Here is a 25,098-nt window from a genome sequence, read left to right on the forward strand (position 1 = left end):
TTCTTCCTGACCTATATAATTGGAAGGAACATGCTCAACAGTATTCTAGAAATTAAAGAGAGTATCAAAATGAAAATATCTCAATTTTTATGTATCATACATTTCATGTTTATGGAGAAGAGAGCAAGATAAAATAGATCCTTTCATATTTGACTTGTGATTAGCAGTGCCAATTAATGTGAGGATTCTCACTTCTCCACAAATATTTTTCTAAATACTTAAAAAAAGGAAAATAGTAATAAGATATCACTTACACAATGCATTTCAATTTGTTTCCTTATAATGCATTTTGAAACTAAGGTAAAATTGGAATTCCAACAGTTGCCTAAACACCATATGCTGAGTTGTCATCACCCAGTTTTAATATTTTAATGCCATTTATTTATTTCACATTTGACATTCAGTTTTGGACTAGGAAAACCCAATTGTGTTTATTTCCTTCAAACATAGGTAAAATGAAATTGCTATACAGTAACAGTTTTCATTGACAGCCCAGAATGTTAATGATGCTGGTTTTCAAATATTTAAACTTTCATTGAAAGTGGAAATCAGTTTAAAACTACCCATACTTATACTTGAGACCAAAAAACTGGCCAGAATACTAAGGGATTGTGTCAGTCATTTCTTTCTTAACTTGATTCAATACATCCAGTTACTTCCAATCCAATAACCAGAAAAAAATCTGCCAGAGCAGTGGGCATACAATATTATTGATGGCTTAGGATATTTGTAAATCACTCCTTTTTAGAGAATATTTGTTCAGGATCACTGGATGGAAATTCTGACACTAATTTACTCTGATGACTGTATCCAAGATGGGGGCAAAGTACAGCACTAGGGTCACCAGCTATTTACAAGTTGATATCTTTTCATTCTTTTCATGTATGTACAATTTTCCTATATGCTAAGACACCAGATTTAATTTTCACAACAACTTGAAAGCAACCATTTAACTGGGTTTTATAATACTGGATTTAATAAAATGTCCAGTCCTTTATTTCAAACTCTTAACTTTCCATGGCCCCAAGTGCTACATTTAAAGGTATAAACACAATGGAGGAGTTTTAAGTGAAGCAATTCCAATTTACATTTTGTTTCCTCCTACCCATTTGAATCTTACAATGTCTTCGAATTCAAGCCAGCAATGTTTCATGTTGGTATGCCAAAATAGCTTTGGCCTGTCAAAATGTTTTATGACAGCTTGAATGAAGAACCATCAGAGAACTGTTTGAAATGCAGAGGGTTAATTCCAATGTAGGCTCAGGCCCCTTATAGAAAAAAGAAAAGAAAAGGAAAGAAAGAAAGAGAAAAAGAAAGAAAGAGAAAAAGAAAGAAAGAAAGAAAAAAAGAGAGAGGATGGCTTATTCTCCATCTGCCTGCCTGAAAACACAATATAGGAGGTTAACCTATTGTTTTCTTCCCCTCTCTCTCTTTCTCTCTCTCCCCCTTTCTCCCTGTCCTCCTGCTTCTTCTCTCTTATCTCTTTCTATCCTCTCTCTGCTTCTTGTCTTCCTCTTTTCTTCTTATTTTATTTTTGTTGTTCAGCTTTAGTGACAAATGAACATCTGTCAGTTCTATAAACTGCAGCAAAAAAATATATATATAATAATCAAATTTGGATAAACAATTCCATGAGGAAAAACCTAGAGTTTCAAAATTATTCCATTCTTTTCTTTATATGTTTCTATTTCATTTTTCATTATGCTTTTATCCTTTTTTAAAATATCAAACAATTCAATTCCACAAGCATTTATTAAGCACCTACTATGTTCAAGGAACTTAATAAATGCTTAATATCATTTGATGACATAAACACACTTAAGTTGTGGCATGACATGTATGGAAATACATTATTTTAAAAGCATTAAGCTTTAATTAAAAGATTGTTCCAATGCTTCCTTAAACAATGGAAGTACTGTTTAAGTTCTGACATAATTTTTTCCCATTGCATCAGCTGACCAAACAATATGCCAATCATTTTTATCTACATCTTTAATCAAACTCTTAGATTGGGAACACATGATTATGAATGGATTCAATTTAAACTTGTCACAATCGTTATTTGTTACCTGCATGTACTGGGTATGATTTAAAGATGATTTTTATCCCTGAAGCCCTATGTGGTTTAAAATATGGCTGATTTTTAAGGAGGACAAGAGCTTCCTTCTACGTATTAATTAAGATCTGCTAAAACCTTGTGACAGAAAATCACTGGAATTGTATTCCATGGTGCTCCCCTCCAATATTCCCCCATTTCTGATACCCGGTCACGAGATCCAAGGTGCAGCCTGAATTCTCTTGTCATTTGCCCAGCCATCCACTTCACTTTGTGCTCTGTATATCTGGCCTCAATTGCCCTTGAAGCTAGAGTACAAAGTTTGTCTTTTGTGTATACCTCTTTGATTCTGTAATCACAGCCACTAGCATCTTGTATTAATTTTATGTAAATGTCAAGAGTGGTTGAACTTTTTTATATACAAATAAACCAAAAAGCAAAAAGAAAATGTCTAAATTATTTTAGTATTTCTATCAAAGAAGTAAATGGACTTTGAGTTAAATTTCTTCATTTTCATGTTATAGGCATTTTGCCTGCTACTTTTTTCTTTTTTTTTTTGTTTTTGTTTTTGAAAATTTTTTTTGGAATTACCAAAATGTGCCTGAGCCAGTTTCAAGGCATCAGGGACATGGAGAAGACATTCACAATATGGCAAAGTATGCCGTGATAGCAGGGAATCTGAGTAGTCACCAAATCAGATAAGAAGCTTGCCAGAATATTTTGGAGGATATCTTTTTTTTTTTTTTTTTTTTCATTCACTAGGAAAAGGATGCAGTTTAGCCCTGTTTGAGCTGGATCCCAATCTTGACTATATCTCCAGCATACTGAAGTAGTCTGTTAAAACTGCTCTGAATCAGGTGGTGTGGCTGCAAGCTCACTGTTCCAAGGAGCACTCTGCATAATGAAATTCCTGGGCTGACTGCACAATAAGTGCTTTGCTTCATCACAGTCATGCTTTCTTACATCATTACAGTTAAATTTCCAGGCACCAAAACCTACATTGACCCTGAAACCTATGAGGACCCAAATAGAGCTGTCCATCAATTCGCCAAGGAGCTAGATGCCTCTTGTATTAAAATTGAGCGTGTGATTGGCGCAGGTAAGGCTGTTGTGGCTTCCTTATTCAGCTGTTCCATTTAGCCAAGATCGAAAGTCATACATCATAATGACAGGCAAATAATTATGCCTCACGTATAGAACTTTTGCATTTACTGAAGCTGTTGGGAGCAATGAACCTGCACTTATAAAAATCTTAAGAAAGTGAACCATGTGACACAAAGAGCTCATACACTTTTGCTCTTTTGTTGGCTTAAAAAACACTGGCGTTTGTTATAGATGATGAAAAAGTAACTACTACTTGTAGTTCAGGAAACAATTTGGTGGCACATTAAAAAAACACCAAAAGTCCCTGATTATGTTTGTCAGGGTTATAAATTTAATTTACTTCTTTGAACATCTACCATCTTCTGAGGACTTCACATTTTCATGTGTGCACAAGAATATTAATATTTTTATTATTCAAGATATATAACAAAATTCACTGTTAATTATTTTTAAATTAAAAAAATTCCTTTAATTTTCTTAGGGAAATGTTATTTCATGAAAAAAAAATAGATACCTTGAAACCATGAGTCTTATGTCTGGCATAAGTTGCACACATGAATTATAAGCTTTTTGTAAAGATCTTTAGGTTTTAACTTTGGGTGGGTGGAAGAAGTAGTGACAATGACAATGTTCATAGTTCCTCATATATTATTGGATACGACCAGCATCCAGTCTAAAAATTCAACCTTAAATAAACCCCAAATTTTTTTCTAAATAACCCATTATTTATGTCAGATATGGAACCATCACATAGATTAGGCTAGGCTAGAAAGGTTGTTTGAGTGGACAAAAATGTCCCTCTTTTTAAAATCACTTTATGTTTGATTTAATTCACACCTTCCATTTCACAAATGGCTTCATTGTGTTTGCATTACTTTCAGACCTGAGGATAAAATCAGCCAGCAGCAGTGATGATGTCCATTGTAACTTAGACAGCTTTACAAAGCTATTGAATAGAAATAGCTGCTTTATGGGAAAATATGTGATTTAGAAGTTTGCTCCATTTACTTTGTAAGAGTGAATGTGACATGGAATGAGTTGCAATTTACATGTATCTCCCTACTGTTTTACCTCAGGAGAGTTTGGAGAAGTCTGCAGTGGCCGCTTGAAACTCCCAGGAAAGAGAGATGTTGCAGTAGCCATAAAGACCCTGAAAGTTGGTTATACGGAAAAACAAAGACGAGATTTTTTATGTGAGGCAAGCATCATGGGGCAGTTTGACCATCCTAATGTTGTTCATTTAGAAGGGGTTGTCACAAGGGGTAAGTACTGCTTACATTTTTATTTGATTAATGGACTGAATGACAAAAATAGCTTTGCTGTATACATAATCAGAAATCCAAATTGCAAACGTTTTTGCATTCTTTTAATGGATTTTCTCTTGATGTCTAATTAAAAAAGTATCTATTTTGTTCTACATCCTGGAGGAGAACAATAGAAAAGGAGCATGCATGATTAAGAAATAAAGATATTTTGTATTGTACATTTATACATCTGTAATTATGTATATACACACATGCATATGCAGTTTTTACTTTCATTTTATTAAAAAAGGTCATACAAAAATAAAAGATACACTTTCTTAGATCTGTACATGTTATATAAAGTGTCACTTTCTAGGAGTTCTATTCTCACAGCAGGAATCAAGAGAACATACTGACATTTTGATTTGTATGGTTTAATTTTGTGAATCATGACCATGCTCCATGCAGACATTTAAAGACTTATTAGAATTTAGTAACAGTGCTGGAGGCATTAGAAACATTCATATCTCAGCTATTCAATGCTTAAAAGAGCAACATGTGCTTTATTCACCCATATGTATACACACAGTGGCACTTCCAACATAGGCTATAGTTTCTCAATTTCTACTGTTTCTTCACTGCCATCCCCTTGCTTTTTAGGGAAACCAGTCATGATTGTAATAGAATACATGGAAAATGGAGCTCTCGATGCATTTCTTAGGGTAAGTAACTTAAAATATACACTACTTCAAAATAGACTGTGCATACTACTGGCCAAATGTCATAAGCTACTTTTTGCAGTATAAAATATGAACATTATAAACATGAACAGATCAGGAATGTATATGAACTAAATCAGATTAAACATCAGGGGACGAGACAACCTTAAACTTTAAATTATACAATGTGGTAGAGCAAAAGTGGTTTTCATTATTGTTAGATATTGAAGTTAAGAATAGATACCTGAAAGGGAACACATGAACACATGCTAAAAAGTAGCATTTCATTTGTTCAGGTTGGTGGAAGTAATCATAAAGATATCTGAAATAGAACACAGGAAAAGCTCTAAGAAGATGAGAAAAGTGACAAAACAATGCAGTGATTTCTAGTAGAAACCACAGTATGACTGTGGAGTGTTTTTAGTTATCCTAACAACATATAAAAGCAAAGCAGAAAATGAAAAAAATGCTGTACAAACTATTTAAAATAATTTAATGTTATGTGGTTTGTTTCATAAATAAATTCTAAATAATTTCTGACTCTTTAATCACAATTACATGCCTTCCATTTCAATATGTACATAAATGTCAGCTTTCAACTACAGAATAGAATGGCAGTCAGAATTCTCTTTTATGGCAATAAACAATAATAATAGCTAGCATTTATATATCACTTTAAGGTTTACAAAGAGTTTTTAAAATTTTATCCTTAAAACAACCCAACAGGGTAGGTGTTATAATTATACCCATTTCATAGATGGGGAAACTAAATTGGGCAGGCTAAATGACTTTACAAGTGTCACATACCTAAAAAGTAAGTGTCTGAGATCAGATTTAACTCCCGGTCAAGGATTCTATCCATTCTACCACCTAGTATTTGTACATGATCAAGTATTAAAAATATTGGTTGCTGTCCTTTATTCACAAAGAGGACCAAAATGACATCACTATGTTAGAATCAAATTACAATGTATCTGACTGTGGTTAATCAGATCGATATGAGATTAGAAGATTCTGCCACAGGTTGTGCACAAATAGCCCATATGAACATTTTTGGGTGGATTCTCTAATTTTGCATCTTAAGTTTCTTCTGAAGTACTTCAATTTTGTTTTTCTCACAGAGAACATCACTTTCTCTGATGAGGGTACACCATGCTGGGCAGTCCTGTATCAGTGTTTCCCATGTCATGCAATCAGTTCTGGAGCTAAGAGAGCCCTTGACAGTATTCTTGTATTTCTTTTTTTGACCACCATGTGAGCTTAAGAACTTGTAGAAACTAAAATTGTTACAATAACAATAGCTGACATTCATGTACTTGTTCTAAAAATTTTAAAGTGCTTTTCTTATAACACTGCTGACCAAATAGTGTGAAGTATGAACTGTAAGTATCATTATCCTGCCTTTACAGATGTTAAACACTGAATCCCAGGCAGTTAAGTGATTTGCCTCATTCTACTACATATTTAGTAAGTGATAGAACTGGCACTCAAACTCGGGTCTTCTGACAGCAATTTCAGGGCTCTTTTTATTCTACTAAACTTCTGCACTATTTTAGATTTTCTCCCTTTATTTAGCAGTAGGCAGTACAACCCAGAGGTGGTCCTTCATCTTCAGTCACCCCACAACTCATGCCCTAAAAGAAGAAATCATAGGACTATAAATATTCTTAGATTAGGAATACATGCCAGGCCTATAGGCTATAGAACACAGAAACTGTTCCAGACCCTAATTTCCTTAAACCCATTTTTGCCACAAATCTCTAGAGGGCCAGCCTTATAAACAATAAGAAATAGTCTAATCTAATCACCATCATTACCTCCCACTCCCATGCCTTTATATTTGAGGCTGAGAATAGGGCTTAGAAACCAACCAGAACTTCCTTCCTTTCCCTTTCAATGAATTACCCTTAAGACATTATACAATTATAAAGTAAAAATTGTCAATAAAAAATTAATATGTGTATTTGAATAAAACTACTATAATTCAAACCAATATTTTTGGGGTAAGGATGAGAAATATAAGATAACATTGGTTTTTGTGTATCTCTTTTATACTTTTTTAAATATTTGTGTCTGCTTCTCCAGAACAGCATTTTTCTAATAGCTTTTATATTTGGTTATGTCTTTTTTCATGGTGGATTTTTTCAGTTTTAATTATCTGTCTTGGCTATTGACATTTATGACAGTGACTAGGTGACTGGCAAATTCCCATTATGTTCTGTGCTATCTGGATACAGTCTATGTATCTGATAATCTCTAAGTTTATCCTTTTACAAGTGTCTAATATGATATGGGAATTCAATAAATAATTAATTGTTCCTCTCTGACTAGGGGAGATGGGTTAGTATATAGAAAATATCCCATGATGGCATTTTCTCCATCAAAATTGAATTAACTGGATTTCACCTTTTGTCTTTACTACAGAAACATGATGGACAATTTACAGTCATTCAGCTTGTAGGAATGCTGAGAGGGATTGCTGCTGGAATGAGATATTTGGCCGATATGGGATATGTTCATCGGGATCTTGCAGCCCGTAATATCCTTGTCAACAGCAATCTTGTTTGCAAAGTGTCAGATTTTGGCCTGTCCCGAGTTATAGAAGATGATCCAGAAGCTGTCTATACAACTACTGTAAGTATTTTTCAAAAATATGTTATTGTGCTCCTTCTTTTATATTCTGCATGTATATTCTATATTTCCCCACTATTTGAAATTATTTAAAAATTATAATGTGACAATAATAATTTTTACAGAACTCTAGAAATGCAAGATCAAAATGCAAGGCAAAACCTTTTAAAATAATGGAGCTTCCCTTGTTTTGGAGAAATAATAGATCTCTTAGAAATACATTTACCCTACAACAGGCCAAGTGATTTTGGACTCAGAAACATGTTCATCATGTTTTATAGCGATATCTAAACAAATGCCATATACATGCCCATAAATCAAGTGTACTTAAAATATCCTCTATTGTAACAAGAAAATAGAAATAGGTATTGGAACTCTGACTTCATTTCATTGGTGGAAAGAATCCTGGATGAGGAAAATCCCTCTATCAATGAAAGTAGGCATCTTCTCAATAACTTTAAGAGATTTGTCTAGGTCAGTTAGAGATTAAATGATTTATCCAGTGTTACACTGTCAGTATGTGTTAGAGGTAGGATTTGAATTCAGATCTTCCTGGCTCTAAATTCAACTCTCTGTCCAATACACTGTACTTCTTCTCTAATTGAATGTGACTTTAAATTTCCTCAATAATATTGAAATCATTATAGCCATTTCCAGAGTACCCTCATATATATATGATTTAATTTTTCCTCAAAACACTCCTGCCAGGAAGACCTATTATAACCCACATTTTGTCCTATTGGACACAGAAAACAGACTCCACTTTATATTTTATTACACATTATAACAAATAGTATTCTAACTCTAATTATATTATAGTTCTTGCCACCCTGATCATTCCTCCATTCAGCCAACAAATCATTTTTCTGAAGCACAGATCTAACCATGTCACCTTCACCCTCAGGAAATGTCAGTGACTCCAAATAGCCCTCAGGATTTAAAGCCCTTCATAATCTGTCCCATCTACCTTTTAAGTGTTGTTACATGCACCTCATCAAATGTCCTTCAATAAAACAAATTCCTTGCTGCTTCATGAACAAGATCCTCCTCTTGGCTGTAGGCATTTTCTTTTGCTATCCACCATAAATAGAATGCTCTTTCTCTGCTTGACTTTGAGTTCCAATCAAAATTCCATTTATGGAAAGCCTTTTCTTCCTTCTTTTAATTTTAATGCCTTCCCTTTTTTAATTGTTTTCTATTTATGCTATATATAGCCCATTTGTACGTATCTATTTACTTGTTGTCTCTACCTTTAGATTATAAGATCTTTGAGAATAAAAACTATCTTTTGTCTCCCAACACTTGGCAAAGTACCTGGCACATAGTAGGCTTTTAATAAATATTTATTTATTGATATAATGCAATGGATATGTCACATATACATAATTATGTATATTAATTGATAATCTCTCTTTAAAATAGGGTGGGAAAATCCCAGTAAGGTGGACAGCCCCAGAAGCCATCCAGTACCGGAAATTTACATCTGCCAGTGATGTATGGAGCTATGGAATAGTCATGTGGGAAGTAATGTCTTATGGAGAACGGCCTTATTGGGATATGTCAAATCAAGATGTAGGTTTTACCTAGGCACAAAAATAATGTGCCCATATACATTTATGCTTATGTCTTTAGAGATTTGTAAATAATCATTCTAAGATCAACACATACAGAAAAATGAAAAAGTAATCTAGTTTTTTTTTTTTACTATAATAATATTTATAAATAATTTCCTAAAATAATTTTAGGTTTTCTTTTAATAGTGTGACTTTTGGGGGGCTTACTTTTGGGTATATGTGTGCTTATAGGCAGTTAATTCAATCTCTCAAGGACCTAGTACTAAAGTCAAATCATTAGTGTCTAAGATTTTTCTAACTTTAAATCTGTGATTCTATAATGCTAAATTTCAATTCTTTTGGGAGAAAAGCATTTTCATACAGGGAGCTTACTATATTAATAAAAATATTTTGTTTTATATATTATTTAGGTAAGCTTTAAGTAACATTTCACATTTTCTTCATTCTTATCCATAATGAAAATACTTAATAGAAAAAGAAAACACATAGCAAATTCTTGCTTCTCAATAGATTAAAATCCTAGTAACATAAACCTTCTAAGTAATCAATGTTTTGATTTGATATTTAGAAAATGTGCCTCAAAAGCCTGTCTTACAAGAATATATTCAGAGAAGGATTTTGATTTTATTAGGAAGATTTGTTCTACTTGTATAGCTGAAATGGGAGAATCAGGATAATTATCTCATCTACTCAATTTAAAATGTGAAGGACAAATCTTATGAAATATGACCTCCTTTAGAATGGGTAATGCAAATTTGATAGGTAATTTTTAAATAACTGACAATGCAAACATGATAGTACATTTTCAAATAACTAACAAAGTTCAAAGTTTATTATTTCCAGTTATTAGAATATGTTCCATATTTGAGTAGAAAGTTTATCTAAATACTATACTCCATATCATTTTTAAAATGAAGGGAATTTTATATCCACATCTTTATCAGAAAATATTATAAATTTGAACCTTAACTAATGAAACTATTAATTACTTATTCCTTTCTTAATTACTTAATAGTTATATTTTTAATCAAAAAACCAATATTTTGTGATCAACACTGATACATATACTTCACATAGAAATTGTGGAATTAAATCATTGTAACCATAAAAGCTTTCAGAATCTTATTGTCAGTTTTATTAGATGAACAAGTAACTCATTTAAGAGAAAGCCAAAATATTTTAAAGTCTCTTGAAAGAAGAAACCATTCAACTAAGACTTAAAAAGAAGCATTTTTGTATGGATGAATAGGAATAGTTATTGCAATTTGGTATAGGAGAGTCCCAATGAAGAAGCTTTCTCTACTGAACTGCAATTTATACTCTTAGAGCATTGCTCAGGGCCACATAAAGATTAAGTGACTTGCCCAGGGTCATTTGTCAGCATATGCTATGACAGAATTTTAACCTTGCTCTTCCTGATTCTGAGACCAACTCTCTATATGCTACCCCTGGCTACCTCATATTTAGAAGAATATATAACAACTGTAACATACATAGTTTGTTAGAAGAAAATATTGAATGAAATTGTCAATCAAGGAAGTCTTCATTTATTTAAATTTTGTGATAGATTTTTCTTTTTTCTTTTCTATTTTTTAAAAGAGAGATTAAGTAATGATTTAGATGGAGGAGATTATTCCAAGAGAGTGTGCTTAAAGGTTCTATTGTTGAAAACTAGCAAATTCTTTGTCAGACAGTCACCTAACCAGAATTTCAAGGCTTCAGATTTTAATGGAGAGTAATTATTAGAGATGGAAGGGGGAGGAAATGGAGAAAAAAATAAAAAAGAAATTAAGTAAATAAGATGTCAGTAAAATAAGCATTCGTTATGTGTCTGCACTATGTCAGGTACTGTGCTAAGCACTACTGATAAAAAGGAAAGCAAATTAATATCCCTGCTGTTACAGCCTAATGGAGAATATGAAAATAACCACATAATAATGCTATATATGCCACAATTGGAAATAATCAATAAAAGGAAAACACTAAAATTTAAAGAGATTGCAAAAGACTTCCTGTAGAGGCGATGTTTTTAGCAGGGCCTTGAAGGAAGCTAGGGAAGCTAGGAAATAAAGATGAGAAGGAAGATTGGTGAATGGCCTTTTAAAATTCAGGCAAAAGAGTTCAAGGTTGATGCAAAAGGCCATTGGAAGTCCCTGGAAATTCCTGCTCAAAATGATGGACTAACAATAATAATAATAATTAATAATAATAACAATAACAATAATAATAAAATGCTTTATAATCCGTGTTTGTGAAAGTCTGCATATAGGTAACTACAGAATTGATGCAGTAGTATTAAACATAAGGCAATAAGAGTGTGTATTAGAATGAAATTGAAATAGTTTCCTGGTTCCATAATCATATGTAATCAACAAAAATAATACCCTTTTCAGTAATTGATATTCTGTTACTATAATCTTGTTGGTATTTTCAAAACTTATAGATTGATATTAAGCCTCAGAAACAAAATAAACGAGGTTAGAAAAGACATTTAAATCAATTCAATTTTTTTTTTTTTTTTTTTGGAATTTTGGATTGAGTGATCGACATGAAAGTTCTCTTTCTTTTTTTAAGATAAAAGTCTAAATGATGAGTCAGTTTGGCAGAGTGCAAAGTTGTTAATATTTGACAGGTCTCAGTGTCAAAGATTTCATGGACTGTCAAAATGTGGGCAAACAAATCCTTGGGGCAGAGAAAGAGAAATATTTACATTCCCTAGACACTCCATAGAGTTTCATTTCTTTTGACACCTTCCCTCTGTAGTAGATCCAAACATAAAGGGGTCTGACAGGAATTTAAGATGACTAAAATTCAGTGTTTACTTACCTTTCACAAAGGAATAATGATAAGGTCTAAATTTAGAAAATTAGTATCTCCAAATTTAACATTTTAATTCTACCAGCTATAGTTCAAAAATTATTTTTGAATATATTTCTTTATAAAAATTTATCCTAAAGAATGTTTAAAATTAAATAACGTATATAATTAGTGTACTTCATAACTATTAGATAGGAATTTTGGATATTCTGAAGGAGACTTGTGAACATTTCTTCAAGACTTTAGAAGTTAATGTCACAAATACTTACTTTGTCAAGTCATTCCCTTTAAAACTTAGCCTTTCCCTTTTTATGCAACTATGTGCCACTTTTGGTACTATTCTGTTCTCATCATATTTTCTCACAAATTAAGAGAGGAAAAAGGAGAGACCTTTCAGAGCTAACAAAGTAAAAATGAGTTAGAAGAGACAAAGATGTCAAAGAGAATGCTGGAGACGAGTTGAGGAAGAATTAGCTAAGCTTTGAGTAGAAAAAGAAGAAAGAAAGACACGGGATTTATTACTTTGAAGACAAATGAAGCAGCACAGAAGAACCAGTCATTCACATGATTCTTTATAATAAGACCAAGATCTTTGGCCAAGAACAGCTTGCCTGCTATCCAGATCAAGGAAAAGAGTGCAGGAATTTTTAAAGAGATGGTAGAATCAGGGAGAAGAAAAGTTCGTCAAGACATGAATACTTTCAAGTTGGTGTCAGTTTCTTAGAACTCATTATTATGATACACACATCTTTGATACTGAAATGACTTAAGAAGGAGAAGTATGGTTAGAAATTTATTATCATTGCTGCAACTAATTCTGATATGCCAAATAACCTCTTGTCAATGATTTCAGTTGACCTGCCATCTCTTCTCTTCTGTGGCAAGACCTGTGAGATTTTCTTAGCAAAGCTACTGGAGTGGTCTGCTCTTTCCTTTCTGGATCATTTTATAGATGAGGAAACTGAGGACAATAATATTAAGTGTCTATCCTGGGATAACATAATAAGTGCAGCAATTCAGATTTAAATTCAGGTCTTCCCATCTCCAGGCCTGACATTCTATTCACTGTATCATCTAAACCTTAAGGATAAAGTATTGTCTATGAGAAAGGCCAGAAGTCCAGGATATAGTCCTTCAATGGCTGAGTTGCAAAATATATTGTTGCTTTATGTAGCAACCTTATCAAATCAAGGGAAATTTTCTTAAAGGCAGGAACAGCAGGTTTGTAGAAAGGATAATGATAAATTTAATTCAAATTTAGCTAACCAGAGTCTGGAAACATAAGAAAGGATGAGCCCATAGCATAAAATTGGACTCCAAATTAATTTCCAGGAAGAAAATAGTAGCTTTAACCAGACAAGAAAACACAAGTCTTTCATACTGTAGGTGAATGGTAAAACACATAAATATTTAAATAACAAGTTTTGGAAGCAGCATTTAACATTGTTTTACTCAGACTTCAAGTAGAGTGAGTGATATGCCTTCCACCAATTCAATGAGGTACAGTTACTAATAGAATGAACTGAAGTCTCACAAAATCAGCCATCTTTGTATTTGTTGATTATTCATTTGGAGCAACTGTAGCTGGTGTAATCATCAAGGAAGTACAGAATGAAACACACTTTTGGACTCACAGGGAAAGATATGTAGGCATATAAGAATAATATCTAGTGTTGCATAGTACTTTAAAATTTGCAAAACATATAACAAATGTTATTTTATTTCATTCTTACAACCCTGGAAAGAAGATGCTATTTTTACTCCCATTTTAAAATTGAATCCCATGACTGTACTGAACCAAACTTAAAAGTTCCTCAATCAGTTCTCCAAACACTATAGGACACTGAAAATAAAGTATGAGGAGGGTTAATTTGCACATGCCCACATTAGAAGTCTTTTCTTTTTTCCATATAAGGCTGCTCTTACATGAAAGAAAGGAAGGCCCTAGGGAAATTAGTTGCAGCTGCTGCCCTCTAGCCATGCTCATATTTTAACAATTTATATTTAAAACAAGAAGAGCACCTAAATTTTTCTTTCTTAATCTTATTTGAGTTTTTACCACCTATAGGTTCCAGGAGCTCTTTTGGGACTGGGTTGCTGTTTTGTTTTATTTTGCTTGTTTTGTGTTTTTGTTGTTGTTGTTTTGGTATTCCCAGTGCTTAATAGAGTATCTGGAACATAATAGGTGCTTAACAAATGCTTGTCAGGTGACTATTGTCTACCTAACTTGAAGCAGAATTAACAATGACTCAGGGTAGACCCCCTCTTTAGAAAAATCACTTAAAGAACTTGGAAAAGAAGTCCAAGAAAAGCTTGCTTTAAAAACCAACAACAAAATACTCAGTTTCATTTTACTCAGATCTTATATAATTCAAAAATATGTTGACTATTCTCCCTGGCTCTCCCCCAAAGAAAAATAAAATCCTAACTCATTTAAAACTCATCCCCAAAGTATGGTTCAGAGGGGAAGAATGTATATTTTGATTTATTAGTTGGAAGTGATGAGATTAGGGTTCCTGGTGGTCAGGGAATTAAATGATTAGGTTAGTGGCAGGTTCAGGCTTCAGGGAACGAAATGAAGAGGTTTGGCTCCCCTAAATTCCCCTAGGATTCAACGCATGGCAGGGAATTTTGGGAACCCCCTTCTGGTGGTGCAGAGGTCCTTCGTAAAGTAATTTACCAACTCAAAAAGCTAGACTGGTAAAAAGAAGTTTATTATTCGTTTTAGGAAGTCAGCCTTTGCTGTGCATGAAACTGAATTCCTTAGTGGCAAGGTCCTGGCAGAGAGATATAAAGTTTCTAGTAGAGAACTCCTGGCAGAGAGATAGAGAATTTCTAACAGAGAAATCCCTACAGAGAGGTATAAAGTCTTATTAAGGAAATAGGTGAAAAAGATAAAGAGAGGGTAACACTGAAAGAGAATATCATTTTAGCGGGAGGAGGTTGCTACTATGCCAGGGAGAGGTTCCTTGGCATGTTAGGTCCTCTGCAAGGACTGAGCCCCAGGTTGGCTCATTTTATAAGCTTTGGCTACAAGCTGGGGCTTGCTCTTGATGGGGGCTGGGTGTGATCTGAACTGGAAAATCTTGGAATTGAATGAGTCTCTGGGCTAATCTTTAATTCAATAGGGGTGGCATTCTCCAGCTCTGGGACTCAACTAGATAATAGAATGAAGCTGTTTGTCCTGTTTCCCTCCAGTGGGGTCTTTTACAAAGGCTAGGATTCAAGGAGAATCTCTCCTTAAAGGAGTTTTAGAGAGCATTTTGGGGTCTCCCCCTCGTCAGAGGGACTATCTGTAGATTGACTTTCCCATAAAATTACTAACCATTTAATTTTGGATTAGTCAGCTCTTTGGGCCTTCTTTTCCTCATTTGAGGAGTTTTACTTACATAGCTGATTGAAATCCTGTTTACACCAGATTGAAGATTCTCTGATAGAACCCTTTCATTGTGAAAAGGGGTACTCAGAGAAGGTTGTGGATAAATTTTTAATACCTACTTCATGATAGTAACCAGGTAGTTACTCAAAGCAATATTCTTTCACGATTTTTTTTTTCTTGATTATGGTACTCTCTTCTCTTCCAATGTTGCTGATTTTTAAGTTATCCTTTTCTCCCCTCCAGTTAAGGAAACTTTAATAAAGTTGCTTTTCACCCAATTCCCAGTGAAGTGTTATTGAAAACTTAAGTAGGTCAACAAATAGTTTCTGAGATGACTAGCTTTCATGAACAAGATAAATGGGAGTAAAGGTAATAAGGGCAGGGGTTTAGATAGTTCTTAAAATATTGCATTAGTAATCAGTTTCAGCCTTTGAAAATATAATCAGTTCATGGCTAAAATTTATATTCTCATTAATAAGTAGTTCTTGGGTTTCTACTTTTATTTAGCAGTAACCTCTAAGTTAAAAATTTTCATCTTTCATGTAAACATATCAATAAATTTTAAATTTGGGGTCTTTTTTCTTTCTTACTTCCTAGTAACTCTTATAGTTATCCTGCTAAGATTATTCCAAATTGAGTGATTTTTTTTTAACATTTCAAAGAATTTTTTCACAACATATGGCCTTCAAAAAAAAAAAAAAAATGTCATTACCTTAGTCACTTCTGGGTACAGAACAAATCTAACTTGGAAAACTGCTAACTGTTTCCTTAATTTCCTCTGAGTTTTTAACCACACTTAAATTCAGATCCATAAAGCCAAATATAAGAATAATTATTTGAGTAATTCAGCTCTAACTCCTTCCTTCTGCTCTCCATATCCCTCCATTCCCACCAAAAGAAAGACAAAAGGAAGGATTTTATCAGAATTCCCTTGACAATTGCAGACACCTTTCTGTTGACAGACCCCATCCATAAATTAGCCACTTTTTAGTACCAGGGATGTTTTAACTCTTCCCTTCCCTTTTCCTATTTCCATTTTAAGCTGTCTACATTGGAAATCTATATTAAACCAGGATTATATTTTGTAGTTCAGCTATTCATATGGCCTCTAATTCTGGTACCTTTCCAATACAAATAGAAACTTTCAGTGGTTTCCAATAGTACAGACTTTCTTAACATTTACTTTCAGTTGCAATCAGAAGTTGTGATTTGTGGGATAGCGGAAGAGGAAATGAGAGAAATGAGAAGTCTTTAAGAATGTTAAGGGATTTCATATTGAAGAATATTAAATTCATTCTACTTGGCCTCAAAGGAAAAAATATAATTTTAAGATAAAAATTGCAAAAGACTCAGATAAAGACATTGCAAGGAAAGTCTTTCTAATAATTTTAGGTACCCCAAAGTGTGGCAAGTTTGTGTCAAATGTCTTTCCCTTCATTAGATATAATCAAAGTCTGGGGGGGGGGGTTCCCTTTTAGAGTATGTCATAATATTGTAGAGAAAATTTGTGTTCAGAAATGTGAAATGATTTTAAAAATCTGTTTCAATTCTGAGATCTTATGATTTTGTGATTGCTGAACTAAATTCCAATTTGGTATATGTATAGTAACAGAGAGATAAAATCTACATCTTCAGTTCTTTGATATTTCATATTGTGGCAGGATAAAGGAGCCTCTACTCCATAACAAACAATAATATCATAGACTGTTATCTCATTTCTTTTTACATATTATAAACTGAAACCCATAGAAGTAAAATTATATATCCAATTTTTACCCTCCATGAAAATATCTTATAACTTGAATCTCTCTAAAGGTAAAATAATTCCTTTGTAATAAGAAAGAGACTTCAGGATAGGTTATTCACTCATTTATCCCACTATAGTAGGCACTATTTAGTGTATTTCAGCTTTGCTGTTTATTTTTCATTGTAAGGAATAATTTCAAGCACCATTATACTGTATTTTATTCTGTCTTAAATTTCCAGTGCTCATACTAAATTTTCTGAATTTTTGTCAGTATGATATGTTAGATAGAAGGCCACCTTTGGATTTAGGAGACCAAAGTTCAAATAATTCTAGTATCTGTTACACATTAGCTATATGACTCTATGCCAGTCACTTAAATATTTTTGCCAAAGGCAAACTCTAAAATTAAAAATGGTTAATATGTATTAGGAAAGATTCTCCATACCGAGCATATCCCAAACTAATGAAATAACTGTTGCAGATTCCCCTCCTTTACATGATATAATTGTCCTTTGTCACAACTGGTTTTCTTTTCTTTGTGACTCATACAAGTTTTAGGAAGCATAGTGTTATGGAAAGAAAGTACCCACAAGCACAAGAATTTGGTATGTCTCACACTCTGGTATTATTACTTACTACATGTGTGATCAATCATTTACCTTGCCTCAAGTGTTTTCCTGTTTGTTCCAAAAGTGGAAGAGAAGGAAGGAGTATAGTCTCAAAGATTCTTGATGACTCTAAGATCATAAACCTATGAGGATGTTGATTTTACACAAAAGTAAAGCTCGTGATCTCTAACTAAACTTCTCTACATTTCTCCTTTCACAGAAGCTTCTATCTAGAAAATTGTTCATGTCAGTTGCTATCTTCAATTTCTTAAGTAGCTTTTTACATCATAATCTTATTCTTGAAAGTCAGTGAATATTTTCTGTATTTTTCCTTAAAAAATTAAAATCATTTTCAATATAGGGTTCATTAACTTTTCTTATAGTAAATATTTCTGTTCACTTCAAGTCTTTATTTTGTCAAATATTTGGAAGCAGTGTATTATTGTTGTACAATCACAGTTCTTTAGGCATTTTAATGATATGACTGTCAGTTTCAATGTTCTTGAAAACCCTCATAAAGGGTAATATAACATATTTTGTTTTTTTTAAACAAACCCTTTGTGCCATATCCTCCTATCTTCCAGTTATTTTTATATTTTTTGCAATTCAATTTCTCTCTCTTTTTTCTCTCTTTTTGTCTCTGTCTCTCTCTCTCTCTCCCTTCCATCTTTCTTTCCATAGAAATCCAAATGGTCCAGTTTGAAAGAAATAAATTTAAGTCTTAGTTCTTATGCCTGTCTTATCAGTTCATAATGTTCATCTTTTTTTCTATTATTTACTCCATTTTTAAATTCAGAATCTTAATATCTTTATGATATCTAGCATAAAAATAGAATGATTAGCTCAAGGAAAAGGCAATGTAAGAATATAGAATTCCAAGCTTCAGAGCAGTTATATATGCATATTATGGTGCTCTCTGGATTCCTAAAATAAGCATTTTACCAATGTGATAAAGGACTAGCACTTATTTTTTTTTTCCAATGGCAATTTAAATGCATACCCATTTGAAAAAGTGTCATTGTAAATATTTGGAAAATCAATGAAACTAATCATTTTAGGTAGCAATTTTCCATTATACTTTGCACAGTTTGGAAATATGTGGGTAAATATGTTTGCTTCCTGCTATATCTAAGTCAGTTGTTTCTATTACATTCCCTATTTTGAAAATCTCTGGGAGAGCATTAATAATATTGCCATCTACTGTATCCCATATGAACTTAAATATAGTTCCCTTGCTGCTGAACTAACTAGAAAACTTAGTTATATTAAATATAATATATGATATAATAGTTATATTTGGTTTAAAAATTATACTGCATTTTAGCCTAATATCCTTAACCTTGAGTCTTTGAGCTTTTTTATATTTACTTTATTTTTTTCAATATATTTGATTTTCTTTGTTAATCTCATGTAATTTATTTTAAACATTTTAAAATATTTTTCCTATAATGTATCCATACTTTTCCCAGAGTTCAGGGGGGAAAATAAATAAATAAATAAAAAGCTTAAGAAATCCTGTCCTAGACAAACTTCTTTAATATTCACAAGTGTTATGTATAAAATATACTGAATGTTATATGGCTATTTGAAAAATCTTTATTCAAACAAATTCTATTCTACTTGATCAATTTTGATCAAAATTAAAAATAAATCAATATGGAGGGCTGAAAACTTTACATTTTATTTTTTCTTCTATTAATGAGTATTAAAAGTCGGATACATTAAAAAAAACATAAGAAAAATGATCATGTAAGAAGAAATAAGTTTTTAAAAAGGAGATTGGCAAAAATTTTGTCTGTAAACTTCTTTTTACCATTTATTGAATTCACACTGAAAGAAGCTTATATTTCATTCAAAATATTAATGTCCATATTGTCTTGATTTTTTAAATCCTTTCTGACCTTCTTTATTATTTTGATATTGCTTTTGTATATTGTTTCATTGTTGCATTACATGTTGACCATTGTTAGTAATCTGATTATACACAGATAACTCATTCAGTGTTGTCAATCACTATTTTTAATGCCATTTTCACTATTAGGTTATAAAAGCAATTGAAGAAGGTTATCGTTTGCCAGCACCCATGGACTGCCCAGCTGGTCTCCATCAGCTAATGCTGGATTGTTGGCAGAAGGATCGTGCTGAAAGGCCAAAGTTTGAACAGATAGTTGGAATTCTGGATAAAATGATCAGAAACCCAAATAGCTTGAAAACACCCCTGGGAACCTGTAGCAGGTAAGTGCCAATTTCTATCAGGGATAAGAATTTGACATGTTGGAAAATTTTTGCACAGGATAAATTCAAGCTTTCTTAGAAAAGTGAATTATACTTGCAACATGAATGCTAGTTTAAATATAGTAATCTTTCCCCAAATATTCTTATTTGATATCTTGTTTAAATATGTTAAGCCTAACTACTAGTTTTAGTTTCCATTAACCAACTCCCCCCCATGAGAAGTTGCCATCTATGCCACATATTATCCATTCTTAGAAGGTGTGTCTTAAAAGACATTTTTCTTCTAGCTTTTTGTGACAAAGTAATATCCTGTTTAAATAATCATTTTTTTTAACCTATAATTTTATTTCTATCGCTCTAAATTTGTTTTTTAATTTTTCTTGAGGTAATTGTGCAGAGAACACATTTATAAATGACAATACAATAAAGTAAGAAAGAGGAATATCTATTTAGTAAAAAGAATCATGACACTTAATTCATTTTCATGAGTAGTTTTCCTGGATAGTAACATAGGAGTTGTTATTTAGCCCCCAGCTGCCTTGTAATCCTGGTATTCCTTGGTTGTTATTGGTAGTAAGTTAGACCCTTCTAAAGGTGTATTAACTCATGCAGCCCACAAGGGTGCCATTACTACGGTGGAAGAGTAATTTACTAAATAGTCCCCTTGTGGCCTGAACAAGTTAGTGTAGCGCCAAATGTGCTTAATTTACTAGCAGTTACTTCCAGAGAAGAAGCTGAGCAAATATTTACTGAATATAAATAGTGCAGTCTGTACTTAAACACATACACTCGCGCGCACACACACACACACACACACACACACTCAGAAGACTTAGCATAGTAGTTTTAAAATCTGAATAAAGACAAAATCTAGGTGGCTACAACTTTTATATTAAAAAGATAGTAGTAAAGGATTTTCTTTATTTTTCAGTATATAAAAACAAAGGAAACATAGCTGACAATTCTATTTGTGCCATAAATTTGTATTGTACCTTTACTTTGGTCAGTCAAGGTTTGCCTTGCTCTCGCTTTTAACTAGGCCAATTAGTCCTCTTCTGGATCAGAATACTCCTGACTTCACTACCTTCTGTTCTGTGGGAGAATGGTTACAAGCAATCAAGATGGAAAGATATAAGGATAATTTCACAGCAGCCGGCTACAACTCTCTTGAATCAGTGGCCAGAATGACTATTGAGTAAGTGTGAGTTTGAGTTATTTCAAGGGGGTTAGAGATCAAGTGGCTTATTGGGTTCATTTGAAATTATACTACTACGTCTGCCATGCTTAAAAAGTTAGTCTTTTCCAGCCAAGTGTCTTGTGCTGCAAACATGAGGCAAAAATTCATTCTGGACCATTTCTTTCCACTCCATATACCTTTAAGTTTACATATGCTGAGAAGCCTGTAGGGAAGAAAGTTTGTGCTTAAAGTGACAGTTTACGAACAGCAATCCTATTGGGCATAAAATTTGAACATACCATAACCAAAGTGCACCAAGGAATGCATTATGGTGATTCCTTTGAATTGAACTAGGGAACCATGATTCTCAACTTGTTATTTACTTAACCCAATTAATTTTTTTTGCTGAAATTTCTGCTGCAACACTTTGCCCTAAATGTCTTTGATGTTATTGTAAAGTGAATCAGTAACAACAGCAGCAAGCGTAGTAAAACTATTATTAATATAGTTCTTTATGATTTACAATGTAGTTTACGACTTTTTTTTTCACTTTATCAACATAACATTCATGGGAGGTAGATGATATTATTACTCTCATTTTATAGATGTGGAAATTGAGGCAAGCAGAAGTTAAGTGACTTACCCAGTATTATATAATTAATATCTAAAACTGAAATTTGAACTCACATTTTCCTTATTCCAGATCCCATGTTATATCCACTGCATCTCCTAGTTTTCTGACATTTGGCTTGTCAAATCACCAAGTATTTTGTACCAGTTTGTTACTTCTTCCTATGACCTTTAGGGAATTCATTTAACCTCCAGAACTTTATTTGTATCTAAAATGAAGAAAGCAGCAGCAAGCCTATGTATGTCAAAATAATGCTATAACATAATATGATTTTTTAAAGTGTAAAAATATATGCAAATATGAAATATGATTCATTGTTTTGGTAGCCAACCAGTACTATGAAGGATCTATTCTACACTCAAGGGCAGATGATCATAGAATTAGAATCAAAATGAGACATTCCCAGAAGACATATACTTGATGCCATTGATCAGTAAATGTATACTGTTCATCTTTTTGATGGCATCAGTTTTTCTTGATTCTACCTCTGCTGGTCACAGCAGTGAGCCTGGAGATTCTCCCATATGTACTATTCAAAGAGTTACTACCTATGAACCAAAAGAGTTATCAAAATCCTACTATACAACAGCTGTGGAGCGCTTCAGTACTGTGTTATATTCAGACTTTAGAGGTCTCTATGCTGAATAATGCATACTATCCTACTTTTAACATCTATTTTGAGCCGAAAGGTCAAAGAAAGAAAGGAGTAAAAGAAAAACAAGCTTCAACTACATGTCTGAGAGGAATTCATTATTTTATGCACCTGACTTCAATATTCTCACCATGAATTTTTATGGCATACAGTCATAACAATTTACTGAATTAAAGAAAATTTATAAGTAATGGTATCTTCAATAAGCACTTCATAAATAATGAGCTAGGTAAAACCTATGCCAATATATATGTGTATGTGTATGTGTGTGTGTGCATGTGTAGAGAGAATCTCTATGTGTGTGTGTGTGTGTGTGTGTATATATGTGTGTGTGTGTATGTGTGTGTGCATGTGTAGAGAGAATCTCTATGTATGTGTGTCTATATATATGTGTGTGTGTCTATATATATGTGTGTGTGTATGTATATATATGTGTGTGTGTGCATGTGTAGAGAGAATCTATATATGTATGTGTGTCTATATATATGTGTGTGTGTATATGTGTATATGCATATGTATATAAATATGAAAATTTCAATTACTTCTAAATTCTGCTACTACTACTAGCTAAGGTTTGATACCAGAGAACCTAGTTTCAAATTCACTCACTTGCGTATAATCACATTTAAAGCACCTGAGCTTTCATATCCTTTAAATAAAAAAAAAAGCAATAATACATAAAATGATGATTTCATTAGATTATATCTTAGTTCTCTTCCTTTTCTCCATCTTGTGATACCATGAATATTGCAACTCCTTTTCATGTGGCAAGTGGAAACATTTCTGTTTTTGGAGTCAATAAATATGAGCTTGAATTCTGGCTCTGCTACTTAAAACTTTTAAGGCTTCCTTGAACAAGTACATAATCACTCTGGGGTCTGAGGTTTGAAGGAATTTATATAGATGGTCCTTAAGGTCTTTTTCAGGCTCTAATTCTATGATTCTATAATGTACATAGATTCAAAGCTAGCAAATTTTAATTTTTGAACTGCTTATAAATTCAGTTATCAAAGATCAAATCAATAAAATCAAAATCATTTCACATAATTATTAAACTGAGCATTTGAGCAATGAAATTTTTTGCAAAATTGAGCAAGACTTTAGGGCACAAAGCTGAATCATTTTTATAATAACATGAGGACAGTGACTGGTGGCTAAGATCAAAAGATTACTTAATGACATGATTGTTAGCAAGAAAACACCACATAACCACTATGTAAGGTAACTAATTGAAAATTTCTTTCTCTTCCCCAGGGATGTGATGAGTTTAGGGATCACATTGGTTGGTCATCAAAAGAAAATCATGAGCAGCATTCAGACTATGAGAGCACAAATGCTACATTTACATGGCACTGGCATCCAAGTGTGATAGACAAAATTTCTCCCTTATGAGGGAGGTGACAGACTGTGAGAGAACAGTACTGGCCTTCATTATAGGCGAGGAGTGCTGCTAGAAGACACTTGATTTGCTGGTTCCTTCCTGCAGTAAACAGATCTACAAGAAGCACCTAAAGACTTGAACTCCTAAGTGCCACCAGAATTCACAAAAAGGGAATATGGATCCACCACTGGTGGCCAGGAAAACAGCAGTGACAATAAACAAAGTACTACCTGAAAAAAACATCCAAACACCTTGAGCTCTCTAACCTCCTTTTTATCTTATAGACTTTTTAAAATGTACATAAAAATTTAAGAAAGAATATATTTGTCAAATAAAATCATGATCTTATTGTTAAATTCAAAATATTTTCCTTAAATATGTGATTTCAGAATCTTTTTTTAAAATCAGTTTTGTTTATTCTTCATAAGGACTTTGTTTTAGTAAGTTGTTTATAGCTTTGGATCTTTTTAGTGTTAATTCTGTGACACATTACTACACTGGGTACCTTTGAAGGAATCTCAAGTTGTTAGAAACATAGAAAGCATGACTGAAAATGTATTTCCGTCGGAACATTGGTATTTTTTCTGTGCCATTTTCTTCTGTTAAATCAGTGCTGTTCTGACATGGTTTGCTAATTGGCAGGTCATCAAGAAAATGCAAGTTGCCAAGAGCTCTGATATTTTTAGAATACTTTTTTGTAAAAATCAGACACTATCTTTTCAATGAAAATTTAAAAGCAATAATGACCCCTAAATAGTATAAGGCACTTTTAAAAAAGTTATTTGTAGGATGATTTTACTAGACATAATTTAATAAGAAAGCTCAAATTGTAGATCCACAACTTTAAACAAAAAGGGGAAAAAAAAAAAAAAAAAAAAAAAAAAAGGATGAAGCGCTTCCTGTAATGAACATGTGTGTAGCCATGTCTCAGAGCAGGAAGTTATCCAGTGTTACCTAAAATTTGATCTGAGCACATCATGATTTTTCAATATCTGAACACTAGGAAATTTAAGAGAAATAGTTGGCATATATTTTATATCTGATTCAGTTGAATGCAGTCCAAATGTGAGCTTAAAGAATTAGATTTTATATTAGAACTTGGGAGCATGATGAAAGGGGCAGTTCACAATTTTCTCCTTTTTA

The 25,098-nt window shown here is 32.8% G+C and overlaps 1 protein-coding gene across 5 annotated transcripts in view; it reads left to right on the top strand.

Moving 5' to 3' along the window:
- The window catches only part of EPHA7 (EPH receptor A7), a 208,893-nt gene extending 184,575 nt beyond the window's left edge, over nt 1-24,318 (top strand). For 2 of the 5 annotated variants that reach the window (XM_074310277.1, XM_074310280.1), the window contains exons 10-17: nt 3,030-3,155; nt 4,237-4,422; nt 5,065-5,126; nt 7,548-7,757; nt 9,177-9,326; nt 19,921-20,114; nt 21,154-21,309; nt 23,829-24,318. In XM_074310277.1, the coding sequence (XP_074166378.1) occupies nt 3,030-3,155; nt 4,237-4,422; nt 5,065-5,126; nt 7,548-7,757; nt 9,177-9,326; nt 19,921-20,114; nt 21,154-21,309; nt 23,829-23,943 (1,199 nt within the window). In that variant the 3' untranslated portion in view covers nt 23,944-24,318. Of the gene's footprint in view, nt 1-1,545; nt 2,505-3,029; nt 3,156-4,236; nt 4,423-5,064; nt 5,127-7,547; nt 7,758-9,176; nt 9,327-19,920; nt 20,115-21,153; nt 21,310-23,828 lie in introns of those variants that run through there. The other 3 variants (XM_074310278.1, XM_074310281.1, XM_074310282.1) reach the window with 2 other exon arrangements.
- The last annotated feature ends 780 nt before the right edge of the window (nt 24,319-25,098 follow it).

Source organism: Sminthopsis crassicaudata, chromosome 4 (assembly GCF_048593235.1).
Source record: "Sminthopsis crassicaudata isolate SCR6 chromosome 4, ASM4859323v1, whole genome shotgun sequence".
NCBI lineage: Eukaryota > Metazoa > Chordata > Mammalia > Dasyuromorphia > Dasyuridae > Sminthopsis > Sminthopsis crassicaudata.